Genomic DNA, 19195 nt, shown 5'->3' with positions numbered 1-19195 from the left:
GTCGTTATCAAATATTGATATGGTGCATCAAAAATTCTTCAGAGAATAGAGATGTATACACGGAGGCTAAAAACACCAATGCCCCTTTGCCCTCTTTGGAAATAAATAACTATCACATATTACCTTTATTAATGTAAATAATAATACAACAATAGCTGTTGCAGCTGCTGTCCCCATTGTTCTGATGTAATTTTACTAAATCATCTGACTACAGGAGTAGACAGGGAGACAAGTTGGGCACACAAAACAAAAAAAACCTAACCCTAAACATTTCAGTTGTTTTTTCATAGTGAGTCAATTAAGGAATACACAGTTGCCAGTTTATTAGTTACAGCAAACATAATATGTTGTGTGCACATCCTGAATATGAAGGTTGTTATGTTCAGTATTTGTTGATACTGTTGAAGAAAGTTGTTTATTGAACTTCAGTCTATATGATGTAAATCAATTTGACACACCACAAACTACAGCCTGTGAAACGACTGCATTTATTTTAGCTAGGTAAATTAAACTGTAAAATGAGTCTAAATCAGTGTTGTTTTTCTAATCAGTTTTAAATGTGATTTGCCTCAAAGTGACATCTCTTTCATAACATTTGCCATTGTTTAATTATATTGAAATTAGGCATTTCTACATATAAAAACAAACTACATTTATACAGCAAAGAGAACATCACTGTCCTCTATAAGTTAGCCTAATTTAAAAAAGCTAATTAAAAACAAACTCATGCATTCATTAATATCAATGCAAACTGATTAATTTTTAAGAGCAAACAAATGGGACATTGTTTTTGTACTCAATACACTTGATTTTATATTGTATGTTTAATTAACTATGAAGACTCAACTGGTAGAAATACTTCTTTCTTTAGATTTTTCTGCATTCCCATGAATATTCTATTGAGTTGTATCCACACCATCTTCTTCTTCAACCTGCACATCTTGGCAAAGCACTATGTTCTTAGTAAATCTGTCGCGGGGTCAAGAACGTGTTCTCACATGGCGAGGAAATTGGTTAAAGAAATATGAATATGAGTTGTCAAAACACTGGAAGACAACCTGTTCTTAACATATTAATATGTTTTTTCATACTACACATGTTATGAGCAAATAATGAAAAAAAGGATGCCAAATAGATAAACCACTTTGTTTTTACTTAAGCAAGCTGAGCACAGAAGAACTGCTGAAAATGACATACAAGGTTTAATGACTTTCAGTGAGAAGTTAGTGAAGTAAATGTAGAATCATATCAAGTATCATCCTGGTAAGTTTTCAGTTCTCAAGAGCAACATCACTGCCCTGCAGAAACCTTGTAGCTCCAGTCTCCTTGGTAACTGGCAGCTCACATTGGACCCACATTAAAATGAAATAAAATGCTTAATTGACCTGAGACTAAACCAAAGAATTGAAAACCTTTTAAAACCATAATGAAATCCACCAGGTTCAATCAGTTACTGAGAGTTTGTCTAATTGGACATAGAAGGAGAACAATTACAGTATGACATTACCGGTGTGCACTGTGAATAGTGACTCAAAGCTTCTCAACACCAAATCAAAACAAGTAACTGCAGAAAGTGTGACTGGCATTTACATGGAAAAGATACATTACCACCTATTCTGGAGAATGTGTCTGTTGTTCTGTCTTGGTAGAAATATTGAAATATAAAAAGCAATACACGCTTCGCTGGGAAATCAAACACAAAAACGAAATGTGCTTCTTATCTTAACATTGACTCTCCATATAAGGCATGAGTTTGTTTTGTTATAAACATTTTTTTGGTCTTTGCACTCAGTTATCTAAAAAGCAATGTGCACATGTCCACACCTTGGGTTAGATGGAGCGTTATTTACAGCGCTATATCCTCAGAGCTCTTTGTTAGCACATCAGAAGACTTTTTCATGAATTTCAGCAAAAAAAAAAGAACTCAACATTTAAGATATTTGCCATTCAGTTTTCCAATGTGTTCACCTTCTTTTGGTATAGACACACCACCAAGGACAGAACATCACTAACAGGCTTCTCACTCGGATGTTAAGCATAGATACTGTACTTACAAGTTTTCAAATGCCAGATAAAATGGAGGCAGGGATTACAAAGAAATAGTCAAAGACAGTAACAGGGTTCAGGATTATCAAATTTGAAACTGTTAAGCATAACATAACAACTCATTTACCACATATATAATATTATCCCATTTTCCCTTCCCATAAGATTGTTCTATAGCCAAATAAAATAGGGTTAGAAAAGGGGATATCTCCTCTTCCATTTACTCATTTTTGAAGACCCCCAAAGAGTTCCTCTTTACATATCAAAACCGCCTTTATCTTTGCAAGGCAGATGTCTTAGGTATGCTTAATGACATCGGCTCTCTGAGGTTCCGAATCAAACAACCTGTCGGTGTAAGACAGTCTCTTTACTTCATCCAGTTGTACAGTTAGCCAAAAGCATGGCAGTAATAGCAAAGGTAAGCCTCCAGGCTCCTACTTCAGAGCTCCTAAAAGAGAGTCCAGATATCAGCTGTTTTTCCAAAAGCTCACAACATGACTACTGTTCATCAAAGTGCTCTGATGGCAATTCTGATAACAAATATGACGGAACATAACATCAGCCAAGAGAAACCAAAGAAAAGCCCAGCAGTCGGCTTTTGCAGTTGGATGTACTGTTAATCCAGAGGATTGGGGTCCAAGAGGCTAATTTAGAAGGACCACCCTTGCTCAGTCAAGCAGCAACTCCACTTGGTATGGGTAGCATCACTCCTGAACCTGACGTGTGCTAAGCTAGCTAGCTGCAGAGTTGGGCCAGTTCAGGTTCAGGTGAAGCATTGGGGAGCTTGGAGTTGAACATCTGCAGAGAGTCCTTGATGCGAGCCACCTCGCCAACTGACAGCTTCAGCCGATGGCGCAACAGACAAGAAAACAGGTCCAGTGGCTGCGGTGCTGGTGGAGAAAGCCGGTTAATCCGGTTTCTCATCTCCAACAACATCTGAAAGGCAGCGTCTTGCGTACCCTGCGTGTAGGGGTAGTCCAGCTGGAGAATCAGATCCTTGATGCCTTCAGGGTCAAAGTGCATGCTGTATCCAAACACTTTCAGCGTGTTGATCTTCATATAGCCCATGTTGGACGTCTGGTCATCCAGGTCCAACGGCTCATAGAAGAGAGTTTCATTCACTGTTGGATCATCTGTGAGTATGCGGCTTCGCAGGTAGATGTGCACTGTTTCAAAGAAGGATTTCCATTTGTTGCCAAGAGACAGCGTCCAGTTGTAACACTGTGCCGTGGCGACGGCGTCCAATCGAGTTCTCTCCCAGTCAGGGAAGTCAGGCTGGTTGACTGGCATGAACCAGCTCTCTGAGTGACTTCCTCCATAAGGATTGACATAAATTGCAGGCACGGGCTCCAGTGTTGAATTCTTAGTCAAACATATCTGGAATGACATGCCCATCAGCATGTGTATAAGATTTGACTTATTTTTGTTACTCTTTAGTGTCAGCAACATTCTCTTCCTCCAGGCAGGATTGAACCAACTTCCCAGGCGAACGTCGTTGCTGATGTAAATGGCATGGACTTCAATTTTGCTGTCCAGTCGCTGAAGGAGGTGCTTCGCCTGAGAGAGAATAACACACTGTGAAAACAAAATCACTTCTACAAGGTGACAGATAATAATACCCCAATGTCTCTGATGTTCTGCCCATCGCCTTATTACAGAGTTGATTACACAAATCTATAGGATTTCGATCAATACCAGATATTAGATTATAGTTGTATGTTATTATAAAATAAGCAAAGGTCAAAGATGATTCCTATTTTCTAAATCCAAGACACGGTGAAATAGATTCTGAGTCAGATTTGTATTTGAAACTGCTCAACTAATTTTCCCACAGACAGTTTAAGACAGGCAGAACTAATGAGAGAGATAATTATATAGGGACAAGCTACAGTGCAGATGATGCTGCCATATTTCAATTTAGATTCTGTCAGAGAGTGTTGGATTTTTCAGGACTGAAGCATCCATTTGAAATTATACCAACATTTAATTTCCATTTTCTGCTGTATCCTCATGTGCTGTCATAATTATTATCATTGTAGGTATGAGTCTTCAGAAAAAGAAACCCAGTAACAATGTGTCTTTACCATTTATGTTGTGCTTTTAAGTGTAACGAGAGGTACAATATGACTTTAAGAATCAATTGAATATAAAAATGAGAAGCTTTGAGAACCTCAGCATCAGGCATGTCCAGGTCAAAGTTCAGATAGTGGTCCAGGGATGCTGAGATGCTCGGCCGGCAAGAACCAAGATGGAGGAGGTTGCCGTGGTGACAGGATCCGCAACGGGTTGTGTTGTCAGTGGCACAGGAGGAGCAGGAGGTGGAGGAGGTGCCCACAACGCAGGGGACGACTCCCTGGCAGGTGGGCTGCTCCCCAGGGCAGATGCAGCTCTTCACTTCCTCAAAGAACGAGCCCAGAATGCCGTGCTCATTGCAGTAGAGCAGGGACTGAGCCCGGTTCAACCAAAACCTAACAGGCCTGCAGAGGGAGAGAAAAAGGACAATCCAACGATAAGTGGCTAACTGTTTGTTTCACTCTGACGACAGCCAGTCTCTGTGTTGTTGTGTATTATGTGCAATTTGTGAAATATATGCTGTTAATAACTGTGCAATATATACCTAGCTGCTACATCTTGAGAACTGTTACGGGGTCTGTATTTTGTAAATTATATAATTTGATTTTTTTTTACCTTTAATGTTTTTTATTATGTATGCTTCTTAGTTAACATTAAACTGTCTTTGGCTCTTTTCTGCTGTAACAAATGTAAATGTCCTCTCTGTGGGACGAATAAAGGTATTTTGATTCTGATGAGGTCGTCATAATCTGTTTAGGTTGAATAAAATAAGTGTGAAGTTTAGGATTACCTTGTACTCATTATTTGTATTTGTTTGACTAGAAATGTAACTTAATTTAGTTTGTTGCAGAGTTCTATGGGGTTGGGATAATTTTGGTAGTAGAGAAGACAAATAAGAGCAAGGACAAACAAAACAGAGCATTACAGAGCAGTACATTTAACATTTTCACGAAAGATCTTGAATAAGATCCTTAAGTGAAGATTTCCCCTTTAACACACCACTGTTTACCCCACATCTAGCCTATTTGTAGGTGAAAAGTGAAATCACACTTTGTTCCATGTTCTTTAAAAATTGGATGGTGGCAATTTGACACTTTTTTATGGAGTGGGTGTTCGGTATGACTGCAGTAGAGATGAAATGCAGACATACATAAATTACCATCCACTTTGGTGCGGTAAGAGCAGCAACAAGTTCAGACTGAAAATTGGCTCTGCAGAGATTCTATCCCCGGGCTAAGTTCAGGAAATCACACACAACATTGCCCAAATGCTCCAGCTATTCCTCTCCCTCGGGCCTATGTAAATAGACATAAATGAATGATGATAAAACAAATGGATTTGTGCAGAAGAAAATAGGGGAGCTTTTGCAGCTGAATGGCCCCTCCTGATAACTTGTAGTTGCTGGTCGGTACTAAGTTGAGACTCAGAGAGACAGAGCGAGGCAACACAGAAAGTGAGGCAGAGGGCGAGGATAGGGGAATGGTGTGACGGGTAGCAGGAAAGCACTGTCAGGTAAACTAAAGTCCTCTGTAAACAAGTGCTGAGCTGTCCGTCTGGTATAGGACTTGATTAAACCGTTCCACAATACTACAGACCTTAACATATAAATGCCTTCACCTACGGTAACTATACCCTTCATCGCTATTACACAAGTCTCAATCCCGACATAACGTCTTTCTTGCATTTCCAGCATCCTTTTGCTTTATTTGCTTCCTCTATCTCTTTATTTCACTCTTGCTGTTCACATCTATCTTACCCAGCCTCCCTTACCTCTCTTAACACCGGCTTTTCACAAGATTGTCTTTATTTTTCCCTTCAGTACGGCAACAAAACAGCCATGTAATGACAGCCTGGTGAAGTTTATATTGCTAAGAAGTCAAGCATGGCTATAGAGTTTGCTCAGGAAAGGGTGTCAGTTTTCCTGTCAAATGACTATGAGATGGTTTCAACAACAGTGGTGCTTTGTTCTCTGTCTGTTCAACTGAAAAGGTAGTGAGGTTGGTTTACAAACACCTGCACAGTGCAGTAAAACACCTTGCCCAGTGTTCTTTGGAATTACGATAATGTTCTTGACAACATACATATGGCAACATTCAGAGCCAATATAGGAAGTAGAATGCAAGGTTTGTCCACGCTTCCTTCAATGGCACATATGATCGTGTTCTGGTTTAAAGCCCCTTCAGAAGACAAACATAATCTGTCTGTAACCTTCTAAAACTATTACAAAATTCAGATCAAAAAATATAACTTTGACCATGTTTTTAGTAAAGGTTTGGTCAGGTAAGGGCACAAAAACAAATTGGTTAGGTTGAGAAAACGTCATGGTTTTGGGTAAAATGGCACACACTAAGGTTTGGGAACTTAACTGAATTTCTGAATCTAATTTGAGCTGGACATGATATCGATTTTTAAAGCATTCTAGTTTCCGTTTGTTGTTAATGTTGAACGACCAACCCCTTTTCAACATGGCTCATGGGATATTGTCTGATGCGGATTTTTCATTTTCTAGGTAAACATTAGCTTGTAAACTGGCGTAATCCACACTGCTCAGAATTGGTGCAAAAATAAAGTTGTTCAGTATGCATAGTCATAATTGAAATATGTATTTGTATTAGATCACACCCCTCAGGGAAAGAACAAGACTATCTCTTGGGCTACATTTACACTTAATGCTAGAGTCATTGTAATATCTATAGAGTATAAAATGTTTATAATTTATTTATCATTAAGTTGTTTCTGGGCCTTACCATTTGGGAGTTTTGTGGGTTGTTAGTAACAGATGATCCATTCAGGTTGATGCATTCAGGCTACAGCTATTTACATTATGTTGGTACTACTCTGTCACAATGCCCAACAGTTTTACACAGATGGACATATTTACTACCGTACAATCAGTTGGCAGCAGAGACAGCCCTTATCTGAAATCCCAATGCCAGCATTCTTCAAATAGATATTTTGGAAGGGAATCAGCTTAAAATAACCGATTGTTTGCCCCGCTGGCATGTTTCCAACCTTCCTGTGTGCAGAACCATTTGTTTGTTGCTACATTAAGCACTTTCCAGACAGACTGCTCTTGATTTTCACAGTGTGTTCCACTTGAGGTGGGCTGCTAGAGAGCCTACAGCTGTTATGAATCATCGCAAAGCAGAAAATTATCAAAAATGCTTAATTTTTTTGGTTTTCTCTCATTGCATGCCCGTGGGTTACCTTTCTCTGGGCAGACTGATGCGAGGATGTTTTGGGCAGCGTTTGCTCAGGGTGAACAGTTTCCTGATGATCTTCTGGGCTTTACTCAGAACCAGGGCAGAGCTGGACCCCAGCTGGGCGTAGCGCTTCTGCAGAGACAAGTCAGCCGCCCAGGACTTGGCAATCATGGACACATTCAAAAACCGGTCAGTGGGCAAGCGCTTCAGGAGGGCTTTGAATTCATCTGCAGGCGGGGACAGGCATCGGAAAGGGAAAGGAGCAGAAAGAGAAACAAGACAAAATTAAACACTCTAGTCATTCATATGTTAACAATACCCCTTTTGAAAACTGAAAACCTATTCATCAAAGTCTACTTTATCCCTAGTGGCATGCAGAGACAATAGTAGCAGGGGGAGTTTCATGTATCATTACAATACAAAAAAAAGCTGTTATGTTCTAATGAATTGCCAATACGAAGTAAACACCTGTGCTTCAATCTGCGGTTAAAAGCATTCACCTCAACATTAGAGGCTCAAAGTATCCACAGTGGCATTATTTGCATCCTTGTCATTTAGAAGCGGTACTTATTGAGACGATTGACAGTATGGTGTCACGTACAGATGGGCATTATGATTTAAGTCGTATTTCTTTCTTGAAAAGCCCAAACAAGTAAAGAGAAAATCCAAGCTGAATAGACCCATAAGAGCATGTGGTTAAATAGAGAGAGGTTCTATGTATGTGGTGCAAATGCCCCTAAAACTGTTATGGATGCAATTCAAAGCTGTCCCAGCACATTTGTGTCAAAACCAAACAAGACAAAAAGCACGGTTTAATGCAAATCAATTATTTCAGTTGCCATTCCCCACAAATCTAAATTCACTAACAGAATTCACTAACAGAATTCACTAACATAATTCCCATTCAGCCATTTCCGACAACACATCAGTCAAAACCAATAGCCGAACTAAGTACTTTGCCGTACTTAGTTCCCAGCATTTAGTTCCCAGCACTTGGTTCCCCTATGGAACTAAGAGCCGATCGCGTTCACACCGGAATAAATTCCCTAAGGGAACATTACGCAAATGAGCCGCTGACGTCACTTCGTCTTCTTCTGCTTTGGGTTTACTGGCAGGCCGCAAACAACTTCACAGCGTATACTGCCACCCGAAGTCCCCGGCCGGAAGTCCCCGGAGTTGGGGACTGGCTTCAGTAGAAGCTGCTGGGACTCCCAGCAGCTTCGGGGCGTGGTTTGCAATTCGCCCAGCCAATCAGAACTGGGGCACTTTTTTCCCTCAGGAGAGTACCACCTCTCAGTAGGCACTAAAAATGGGGGTAAAAGTTCCCGGCACCAAGTACTCTTTTTGGTGTGAACGAGACATAAGGGGTACTAACAGAACTAAACAGGAAAAGTACGGGAAAAGTACTCCGGTGTGAACACGCCTATTGAAGCATCTGAATACATTTGGTTGTAATGGCAATAACATGAACATACAATGTAATACATTTAGTATAATGTGAAGGTCAAAAGGAAACCCATAGCTTTAAAAACAGGTCTCAACGGGTGAAACACAATAATTGACCTATATAAAGATATTTTCGTTCAACCTGAAACTCAATGGCCGGGCTTATTTATTGTGAAGGACATGTGGAATTGTTTTAATTGTTTTCCAATTGTGAAAAAATGCGCACCCGAATTTATGTCCTTTATAAGATGTTCGGGTCAATCTGACCCGGACACAATACCAGGACAGACAGACAGAGAAAACACACAGAAACATTATTATTTCCTTCAGGGCTTTGATTATTATATGACAGATTAAAAATAATAAACATTAATGAAAACAATTTTCATTTACATTTGTCCTAGAAAAGCATGAGCAAAATGTAAACCTAGTTTTTATTACAGTGTATTTTACATTTTTTATCACAAAAAAACGATGGACACTTCCATTGTTAAATTTGATCTAGCAAAGAGTATTTTCTAAAACTAATCATATATTTCATTTATATTGTTGGGGAATGAGTTAAAGACAATATATATAAGGATTTGTGTATGTTGAATTTAGTTCTGTATTTTTTTTAAACCCTGAAATATGTCCCGGGTCAATTTGACCCGAACATTACCAAAGGGTGCGAAATGTGAACATAACATAAGGGCTATTGTTATGTTTTGCAATTGGATTACAGTGTTCAAGGTGCTTTTATATTGCATATCTAAGCTTAAGCTTTTAGCACAAGTGAGTTTTACATGAAATAGCCCAGAGCTGTAATTTAGGAAAATGTGGCCGGCTTCACTGGCCCTCATGCTGCTCTGAAAATGTTCTGCTCTAAAACTTTATAAACAGCCAAGTTTCCCCCTGATGGGTACCTTAGTCTGACATAATCTACTGTGTTGTACTAACACAAGGGCATGAGCAATCAAATCCAACGGTTCCTATTTCACAAGTCAGTGTGTAGGAACTCCAGCATAAAAGGATTGGGAACCATTTGAGTAAATTACACTGAGAATTACACTGAGAATTACACTGGCGCAGAAGACACAGCTTGTACCCTGTGCTGAGTTTGCCAAGAGCGTTCCGGTGTTACGATCATTGGAGTTCTATTATGAACAACTGGTAAATATTATGCCAGTATGAAGCCTCTGGGAAACTTGAACCTATTATTTCCTTTTCTCCCAAAGCCAGCTAAGTTAGACCTTCTAGGCTTGTTCTGGGTCTGCTGGAGAATCATATTCCCATGTGCTGTCGTTGGCAGGGAGACAGCAAGGAAATCTGCAGCCAAGCCGACCTGAGCTGAGCTCAACTGATGAGATTCAAGCATATTACAGTGCTCAGTGATCCCAGATGACACAATGCTTTCTCTCTCTATCCTTCTCTTTGTGTATGTCTGCCTCTTTCCTGTGATGTGATCTTTCTCTTCTGGACTAGCGAGTCTGGGTTGTCTCGTTGTCTCTCGAGTTGTCTGTTTCTACGTCTCTTACTCCCTCATCTCTTCCGTAGCCCCTCTGTATGTACATGAGGATAAATAAGTGAGGCAATGTTAACTTTATCACTGTTTATTTGAGTGTTTGTTTAGTTTCACCTCTACTGATCTTTTCAAAACATCAAAAGCTACACTGCGGTGAATGTGCTGTGTTCAATGTTTGTAGGCATTGCCATGGAAAAGTAGCTTGATACACTTTGGCTCAATCTGCTCAAAGTAATCAGCTGTTAAAAAACACAGAATGTAGTGATTACTGTTCATTTATGTAAACAAAGACACACAACCTGCTCTCATAGCTACTTTGTTCAAATATGGCTGCCAAGATTCAAGGTACCTATTCGGAGACCCTCGTATTAATATAATTAGCTCTTTAGAATATCTCGTGTGATTTACGTGTGGAGGGACGTTCTTTTCTTCAGCACAGAGACATGCAGTGAGTCTTACTGTGACCATTATCCGCTGAGATCAATGCCTCCATATGCCTCAAATCACTTTCCTTCCTTCTGTCCCACATCCGTCTTCATCTCTCTCTAGCAATAATTTACTCACAGACAGTGGCATATACACATTCATGTACATCCACTTACCACCTTCCCCCTATTTCTTATACCTTTCTCGGTTTTTAAATCACTATTGCGCTCTCTATCTGCCTGTAACACTCCCTGAGCATTATTTCCTGCTTTCTCGCCTCACACACTCTCAGAAATAACCATTAGCACTGCCATTACGCTGGATACATTTGTCTGTCTGTTTGCTTCCCTTTCCTGACATTTATGACTGCGTGTGCCAAATGTATGGACAATTTGGCTCACTCAAAATCTATCACATAAAGAGGCTGTTTTTCTCAGGGTTTTTTTTCACAATGGCTGACCGCACAACCCTGAAATCTCCATCTCCGGGCTGACTTAGTGATTCATGACATCATGAGGCAGAGGCGACAGCTAAGTGACTGGCTGGCTGGGGCTGTTCATTTAACACACTGCGTAAGCCAGCATTCACCCATTCAAACTTACATTCATGAACCATCTCAGAATAAAAGTCTTGTATTAGCAAATTAAGGGCCATCATATGTTTGTAGTTCAAGGTAAATGTTATGTATTATTTTTGTATGGATTGTGTGTCTGCGCTAACATGCTTACATGGTGAAATGAAAAGAAAGGTGAAGTGTAAACTGGGTGTTAGTTGGTAAAGCTTTAACAATGAAGGTGCCCTGACCTTAATAAAGTAGTCAGAGATGAGTTATGTTGTCATTTATAAGACTATAGCAGGTATTAAAACTACATACATCTCCCAATAGATGGACAGACATTATAAACTGGGGGCTAGGGCTCAGTGGATAGTGTGCTGGACTTCGAATCAGGGGATAGCAAGTTCGAGTCAGTCCGTCAGCATGTTGTTGTGTCCCTGGGCAAGACACTTCACCCCAAATTGCTCCTGTGGGGATTGTCCACAGTACTGAATGTATGTAAGTCGCTTTGGATAAAAGCATTTAACAAATGACATGTAATGTAATAAACATTATTCATTATTCTTCCTGTATCTTCACATTTTGCATTTTTTTTTTCTAACATCAATCTCTTAAAAATATAATAGGCGCTTTCACACCAGAGTACTTTTCCCAGGAATAGTTCCGATAGTTCTTGAGATTTTGTGTTCACACCAAAAAGATCTGGAACTAGAACCTAGTTAATGCAAACCTTTTCACCCTTTTTCAGTCCCTGCTAGAGAGGTGGTACTTTCCTGGGGAGGAAAAGGTTCCAATTTCTGATTGGCTGGGCGAATTGCAAACCACGCCCCGTAAAACTCCGAAAGGTTTTGTGAAGCCGCCTTTTTATTTGCTCGTATTAGCATTATTAGCATTAGCATTAGCCCAACGCACCAACGGAGAAAGACTAACTTATGGCAACACAAAAGAAAACATGGGAGCGGTGGAGTGATGTGGAGTGATGAGGAGGTGTCGGCACTTCTGGCGATTTACTCGGAAGGCCCAACTCCGGGGACTTCCGGCCGGGGACTTCGGGTGGCAGTATACGCCATGAAGCAGAAGAAGAATAAGTGACGTCAACGGCTTCATTTGCGTAATCCTCCCTCAGGGACTTATTCCGGTGTGAACGCGATCTACTAGGACAGTTCCGGGATTAAAGAGTTCGGCGGGACTAAGTACTGGGAACTAAGTCGGGCAAAGTACTTGGTGTGAAAGCGGCTATTAGTCTTAATGAAAGTCGGTGCGAATCCTAAGAATAGCTTCAGTAGAGTTTATATGAAAATGGCATTTAGTGTGGCATCTAAAGTGAACTCTAAGGTAGTCTCTTTGTAATTACATTTGCCTGCCTTTGTAGGGATAATGGTAATCTTTGAGTGAACATACTTGCTTCCATGCCTGATGTGTATACTTAAGATTACCGAATCATACTAAATTGCAGCATCATTTTCTATTCATATATTCAGCAAGCATTGTGAATGCGTTTGACTTAAAGGTAAAATAGCCTATATAACCACATAGCCTATATAATGCATTATGAGGGGAATTCACAATTTATGAAGGTTAGACTGAAGATTTGTTTTTGCACCAGTCATGCCTATAATTAAATATGGAGTTAAGTTCAATATAAAGTGTTGGTTCTCATTTCTGGCCAATATGCATTATAAGACCCATCAGTCCATCTTTAATTTATAAAAAAACAGATCAAGAAGTAACTTGTTGTTATTTCTGAGTCTATGGATTGTTGAAATAATGCATCTTCATGTGTGATTATGAACCATTATAAATGCATTATTGAACTATCAATCCCCTCAATATGCACTATAGGGTTGGACTTCATATAACTTGAACACAATTTTGTTTTGCAGCTTCACTTCTGTATCGACTTTTCGTTTTTTTGCCTTGTATAACCAAATATTCCATCTTAAACATGTACATAAATCAGTGCTAACCCTTGCATACAATGGTTGATAGCATTCCTGTCACAGCTGAAATTAGAATTGATGGGTTTACAAATGCTTGTCATACGTAGCGATAAGCACTGCTACCTGCAACACCTCCTTTCTCTTAAGAGTCAGTTTCCTCTGTGCAGTGCCCCTGTCTGTCAGCTACATCTTAGTGAAGATCATCTCATTAAATCCCACATGAATCCTCGCAACAACAACTTCAATGATAATCTTTCTTCCTTTGTGCCTTTAATTCAGCTGCAAACATGACAGACAATAAGGTTGGAGTTCGGATGTCTTCAGGCAAGTACGACGGAGCTATGCCTCTTTTATTCTGCAGTGGCGCCAGCTGGGAGAGACGGAGCGGAAAACAGAGGTTCCAGAGCTGTCGAGTAAGCTGCTATCTTCATCACTTCAAAGTGTCGGTAGCACATTAAACGCACCATCCATCATACATCGCTGACACTGCTCACACAATAGTTAGCAGGGAGGATATTATGTTTGGCAATCTCTATGGGGCTGCTGTATTAAAAACTAGACTAGAAGTACATTTTGAAGTCAGTCACTGCTCAGTGGATTGATTGATGTCACAGAACACAGAACAGCCCAATGTTTAAAAAAACCCACCTAGAACATCAATTATTTGCGCCAATGTGAGAATTTAGATTCTATATTATCTTGTAATATAGAATCTAAATTCTGAGATGTGAGCATTTAGATTCTATATTACAAGATAATATATTTTTTGCATCAAATCACTCATTGGAGCAGAGGTCATCAGTTAAATGTTAAAAACAGAGGACAATTAGTAACAAAAGTACTTTTGAACCCTATAGAGACATGCTGAAAAGTGTTAATATATGCTAAGCACTTAAACGCTCAGTGGGTCAATTGTTAAACATTTGCCCCTGTGAATCCTGTCAAAAACGAAGTGGTAGAAGAAGAGGGAAAAATAATAAATTGTTTTTCTTTCATTCAGTAGTAGGCTATTACGATACAGTGTAATTACATTTGCTTCTTGATTAAGTAATCTTTTTGTTTTCAGATTAGCCCATAATCCCCTATAGACTTGCAATTTTAGTAGACACATCTTCTATAATTAGTTGAAAATCCTTCCAGAGGACAACAGCATTGCTTGTTCTCAATTTAAGCTGAACTCATGAATTCATAGCAACTAAACAGCGAATGATGTATTATTTGCAGAATAATTAAAGCTGCATTTATATCTGTATACGTGTAGACTTTTAGAGACAGCTGTGTAATATCATGTGCAATTAAAAGAAAAGAACATCACTGAAGGATTAGATAAATCTGCCATCACATTTCACAAATGCTATGCAGTGGCTTACATAATACAGGAAATAACTTCTGTGAGAATGGTGAAATTGTGATAATTCCCTCATTTCACTTTTGGCTATACTTGGTTCGGATGGATAACACTTACGTTTAGAATTAAAAACGTTAGCACTACAAACTTTGTAGCCTCAGTTTTGCCTCAGAATATGACATGACTGACTATTCAGTCTTAGATCAAGTGCTGACCTCAATTTGAGTCTCATATTTTTCGAACGCCATGCTCCAAATGAAAAATGTGGTCATTGTATTTACTGGAGAACAGAGGGAGGAATCCATAGAAATCAGGATTTCCATAGTACACCATGTGCAGTAAAGATAACAAACTAACATTTGTACATAGTTGTATTTATGAATGTATTAGAATTAGTGCTGTCAAAATTATCGCGCTAACAGCGGTAATTAATTTTTTGAATTAATTGCGTTAAAATATTTAACGCATTTAACGCATGTGCAGAATGGCCCGCCCCATACGTGCCACCAGTGGCAGCGCCAGGGTATGGCTGGGGTAGGCTACACCCATACCAAGAAATGGCTGAGCCCCACCATGAACAATGATGTTAAAGTAAGCAAAATAAAGTCCGCCAACTCGCGCGGAGTAAATTGCACAGACAGCAGTTAGTAAGATTGATTTCAGTAGCCACGGTTTTGAAAACTTTTGTCACGTAGTGATCGTCTTCTCAATAGAACATCTTTGATAACGGCGTGGTGTTGTTGCAGGAAGTCCCGACGGAGAATACTTTTGCTGTAGTACAGGGCAGAGCCATATAATAGTAATAATATGGCTCTGGTACAGGGGTGCACATAACTGGTACGCAGGTTATGTGCGTAATCTGAAATGCGTACCGTCACTTGTGTCACAAAGCGCATTTGCGTACCGACGTACTTGTGAAGCTTTTCCAGAAGGCGGTTAGATCACCGGACGACAGAGTCGGTCTCCGTGTGCACAGACAGGGCTGCTGTTAACGTCGGTCTGTACAACGGAACTGTGCCAAAACTACGCCAACCGGCTGCGGAGGGAGACTCCCCCCTTCACTGGAGAACTGCGCTAAAACAGCTGATCACAACGTTCAACTTCACACTCTGTGGTCACGAAGTACTCCACTAGCCCCCCCCCTCTGTCGACTTTCCTGAAGTACTCCCCCGTTGATAGAAATCAACACGTAATGAATTAAGACCCCACGGTTTGATGATTGATAGGTGTGTGGGTTGTCTTTCATTTTGACACGCAGAACAATGTTATAAACATAGATACTGTATGTTCAATGGATATATCCGCCTTCTTTCATTTATCTTTCCATTCCCACAACAATATACATAAATAAATGGCATATTTTGGACATAATTCGAATGGTGATTAATCATGATTAATTAATTTTTAAGCTGTGATTAATCTGATTAAAAATTGTAATCGTTTGACAGCCCTAATTAGAATAAATATCCCTTTTGAAGTATTTCGTTTATTTCATTGTGTGCAATAAAAAGAGTATTGTAGGTACTTTTAATAACATTCAAAATGGACAAAAGCATACACATTATTGAATTTTAAATATTAAAGGGCTTCAAATTACATTGTGCTCCTGACTCTTTTCTGTTTGATGTTAGCTGTTCTGGATCTGCTCCATATTGCTGGAAAATGCATGGAGAATCTTTTTGTAAATTTATTTCTAGGTAACTTCATAAACCGGAGTACATATAAAACTAAAAGGGTACTTGAGGAGCGACAGATTTGGCAAAGGCCAAGCTCTATCTCGAAATGTTAATAAAAGTGAAAAATAATTTGTCGTGATTCAAATCCATTTAAAAATGTAATGATATTTTTCATGGCCCGTCTTTCACCCTTCCAACAAGTACACTAATAATTGGGACATTCGGTTTTCCATGATCCTGCTTATAAACAACCAGATTTGGCTGTTTTCAATTAGTTAATTAACTTGTTGTAACATTTTGGGTGAGGTTATGTCATTTGAAGGCTCCATAAAAACAGTTACCTGGATTCTACATTCTACACTACTTCTACCTGAGTAGTATAAGTGGTCTACTTTTGCTGGTGGCTGTCCTTAAACCCCCTGACGAGCTGACAGGACACCATGTACCAACTGCTCTCATTCAGATTCTGTCCCCGAATCACCAACTCCAGCTTTCAGCGGAATACAAATGGACCAAATGACAGCCCAATTCCCTCCATGTCAGGCATTGCTGCAGGGGAGGTCTGGCTTTCCAAGCTGGGAAATTGTAACTTTGTGCAACTAAAACCCACAAAAGACAACCTACTTTGCTCTGTCATGGCACCAGCTGAAGCTTGCCTCAGTGAGCCTGACATGTGATCACATGCACAAATCCAAACATATGTGACAGAGTTGAGTTCAACAACTCAAACACTTTCCCTGGCATTACTCCTCAAACCCATTGCCTACATCCAGGACATGGTTAAACCATACACCCCAGCACGTGCACTCCACTCTGCATCAGCCAAACGGCTTGCTGCACCCGCACTCAAGGGGGACCCAAGTTCCCATCAGCAAAAACACGTCGGTTTGCTATCCTGGCTCCAAAATGGTGGAAGTCGCTTTGGATAAAAGCGTCAGCTAAATGTAATGTAATGTAATTGTAACATAGCAAAAAGGTTCAGGGTTGTGCCTTCATCCTCCACCAAGTCATAAAGAAGATCAATCTAAACCAGTGGCACCATTTGCTTTCTCGTTCAAGGTCGGTGAGAGCAGTGTATTGACGTATAAGGCAGAGAAGCTGATAAATATAAATATAGCTTAAGAGAGGAAGTTTACAAGTCAAAGAGGGGATAATAACAGCCAGCGTGAAGTCTTTGTGGTTTCAGAATCCCCCAACTACCTGGTTATATGTATTCTTTTTTAAAGGAATTCCAGTACTATACGCGTTGCAAGTTGCATATTTTCAGTATAAGAAAACACCATTCACACGCACGCACGCACGCACGCACGCACGCACGCACGCACGCACGCACGCACGCACGCACGCACGCACACACACACACACACACACACACACACACACACACACACACACACACACACACACACACACACACACACTGTAGGTAACAACAGAACAAAGAGGTGTTATTCTTGTCCCTGTTAAATCTGACACTCTAAAAACGAATTCAGGCGACCTTTCACCTCCACTTAAAATTAAATGCATGGTTGCAAGATAAAAATGTGAGTTAATTGATTTAGATAAACATTTGAAGTTGCAAACATTAATTTATAAGTTGTGTTGACGTAATAATGTTGGCAATTACATCAACTTAATATTGTGTGTAATTTGAACTCTGATTTCTGTGTTAATTGACTTAAAACTACATTCAAGTTGTAGCAAGTATTGCAATTGGCCTGATCACTTAATTGTTCTACACCTTGAGTTAAGGATTTCAAGTCCACTCCCACTTAACATGCCGGGACAAGTTCCGACAGTTAAGACAAATAGAAATATACAAAGGACATTTTAAGGTGAGTGTCATCTCTTGTCATTCAAATACAGTAGATAGCCTTGTAGTTGCACTGTATAGGCAAATTGCTGTTTGACCAAAATTAGCAGCCTTTGAACTGTGAATAGTTCTGTGAGAGGATACAAAGTAGTAGAGGCTACTGTGAGAGTAAAAATATTTTGGTTACTATTGTGATATCGCTTTTTATTCAAAATGAATCTTGGTGAAGCAGATCAAGGACATGCTTCTTGAGGTAGGATCGTTATTTAGAGTTGTCATTGAAATGCAAGTTGTTGGCAGTTCAGAATATATTAATTTAGGTCATTTCTCTTTTTTTCCTTTTTCAAAAATAGCACAATACAAATGAAGAACGCAGAGAATTATAGCCATCCGCTGCCTTGTCGTGTACCTTGGAGAAAAGGAAGAGGACCTTTTCAAGGAGTTTAGCGATGTAATTAAAAATCAAATCCATGGGCACAGTGTAAAAACACAAGACAAAAGCACTGCTCTCTGTCAGTTACATTTTGAAGCATATTGCACTTTTGGCCACACCCCAATAATTAATATCTTAGCAACGTTCAGCATGGATAGCTGTTGACAGCAATGGCATAATAATAATTCCTTACATTTATTATAGAGCTTTTTCAATGACTCAAAGCGCTTTACATATACACACATTACACATATATCATACATCATATGATCATATGATATCATACGTGAAGTGTCATGCCCAAGGACACACCGGCTTTACAGACGCAGCAGCGGCGGGTTTCACCCCATGATCTGATGATCATTGCACAGCGCACCGCGCCACACTCGATGACTTCACACCGTCGAAGTCATCGAGGTACACATTAGTATTATACATATACTGTGGACAATACCCACAGGAGCAAATCCAGGTGAAGTGTCTTGCCCAAGGACACAACGGCCTGACGCAGTGGCGGCAGGAGCAGGTTTCGAACTGGAGTTCCCCAGCACTCCCCCTTGATCTGATGATCGGATGCTCAGACCACTGCGCCACCCGTCCCGCATTGGGGAAAGGATTGTGTAACATTTGAAAAGTGGCTTCTGCTCTTCACTTAACCAGTTCAAGTATTGTATGGAACCTGCAAAAAAAATGAGAAGGTACACTAAAACTTGCACGGTTGTGATTGACAA

General features: G+C 39.9%; 1 protein-coding gene across 2 annotated transcripts in view; it reads right to left on the bottom strand.

The window, feature by feature from the left end:
- Positions 1–329: 329 nt before the first annotated feature.
- brinp2 (bone morphogenetic protein/retinoic acid inducible neural-specific 2) overlaps positions 330–19195 on the bottom strand; it is a 229143-nt gene continuing 210277 nt past the window's right edge. For both annotated transcript variants that reach the window (XM_034105331.1, XM_071206358.1), the window contains exons 7-9: positions 7327–7549; positions 4217–4523; positions 330–3603 (exon numbers count right to left, since the gene is read on the bottom strand). In XM_034105331.1, the coding sequence (XP_033961222.1) occupies positions 2782–3603; positions 4217–4523; positions 7327–7549 (1352 nt within the window). In that variant the 3' untranslated portion in view covers positions 330–2781. The remainder of the gene's footprint in view (positions 3604–4216; positions 4524–7326; positions 7550–19195) is intronic.

The sequence above is a fragment of the Pseudochaenichthys georgianus genome, chromosome 17, assembly GCF_902827115.2.
Source record: "Pseudochaenichthys georgianus chromosome 17, fPseGeo1.2, whole genome shotgun sequence".
Lineage (NCBI taxonomy): Eukaryota > Metazoa > Chordata > Actinopteri > Perciformes > Channichthyidae > Pseudochaenichthys > Pseudochaenichthys georgianus.
Note: the sequence above shows the minus strand (reverse complement) of the source record. Positions and strands in the feature narration are given on the sequence as shown.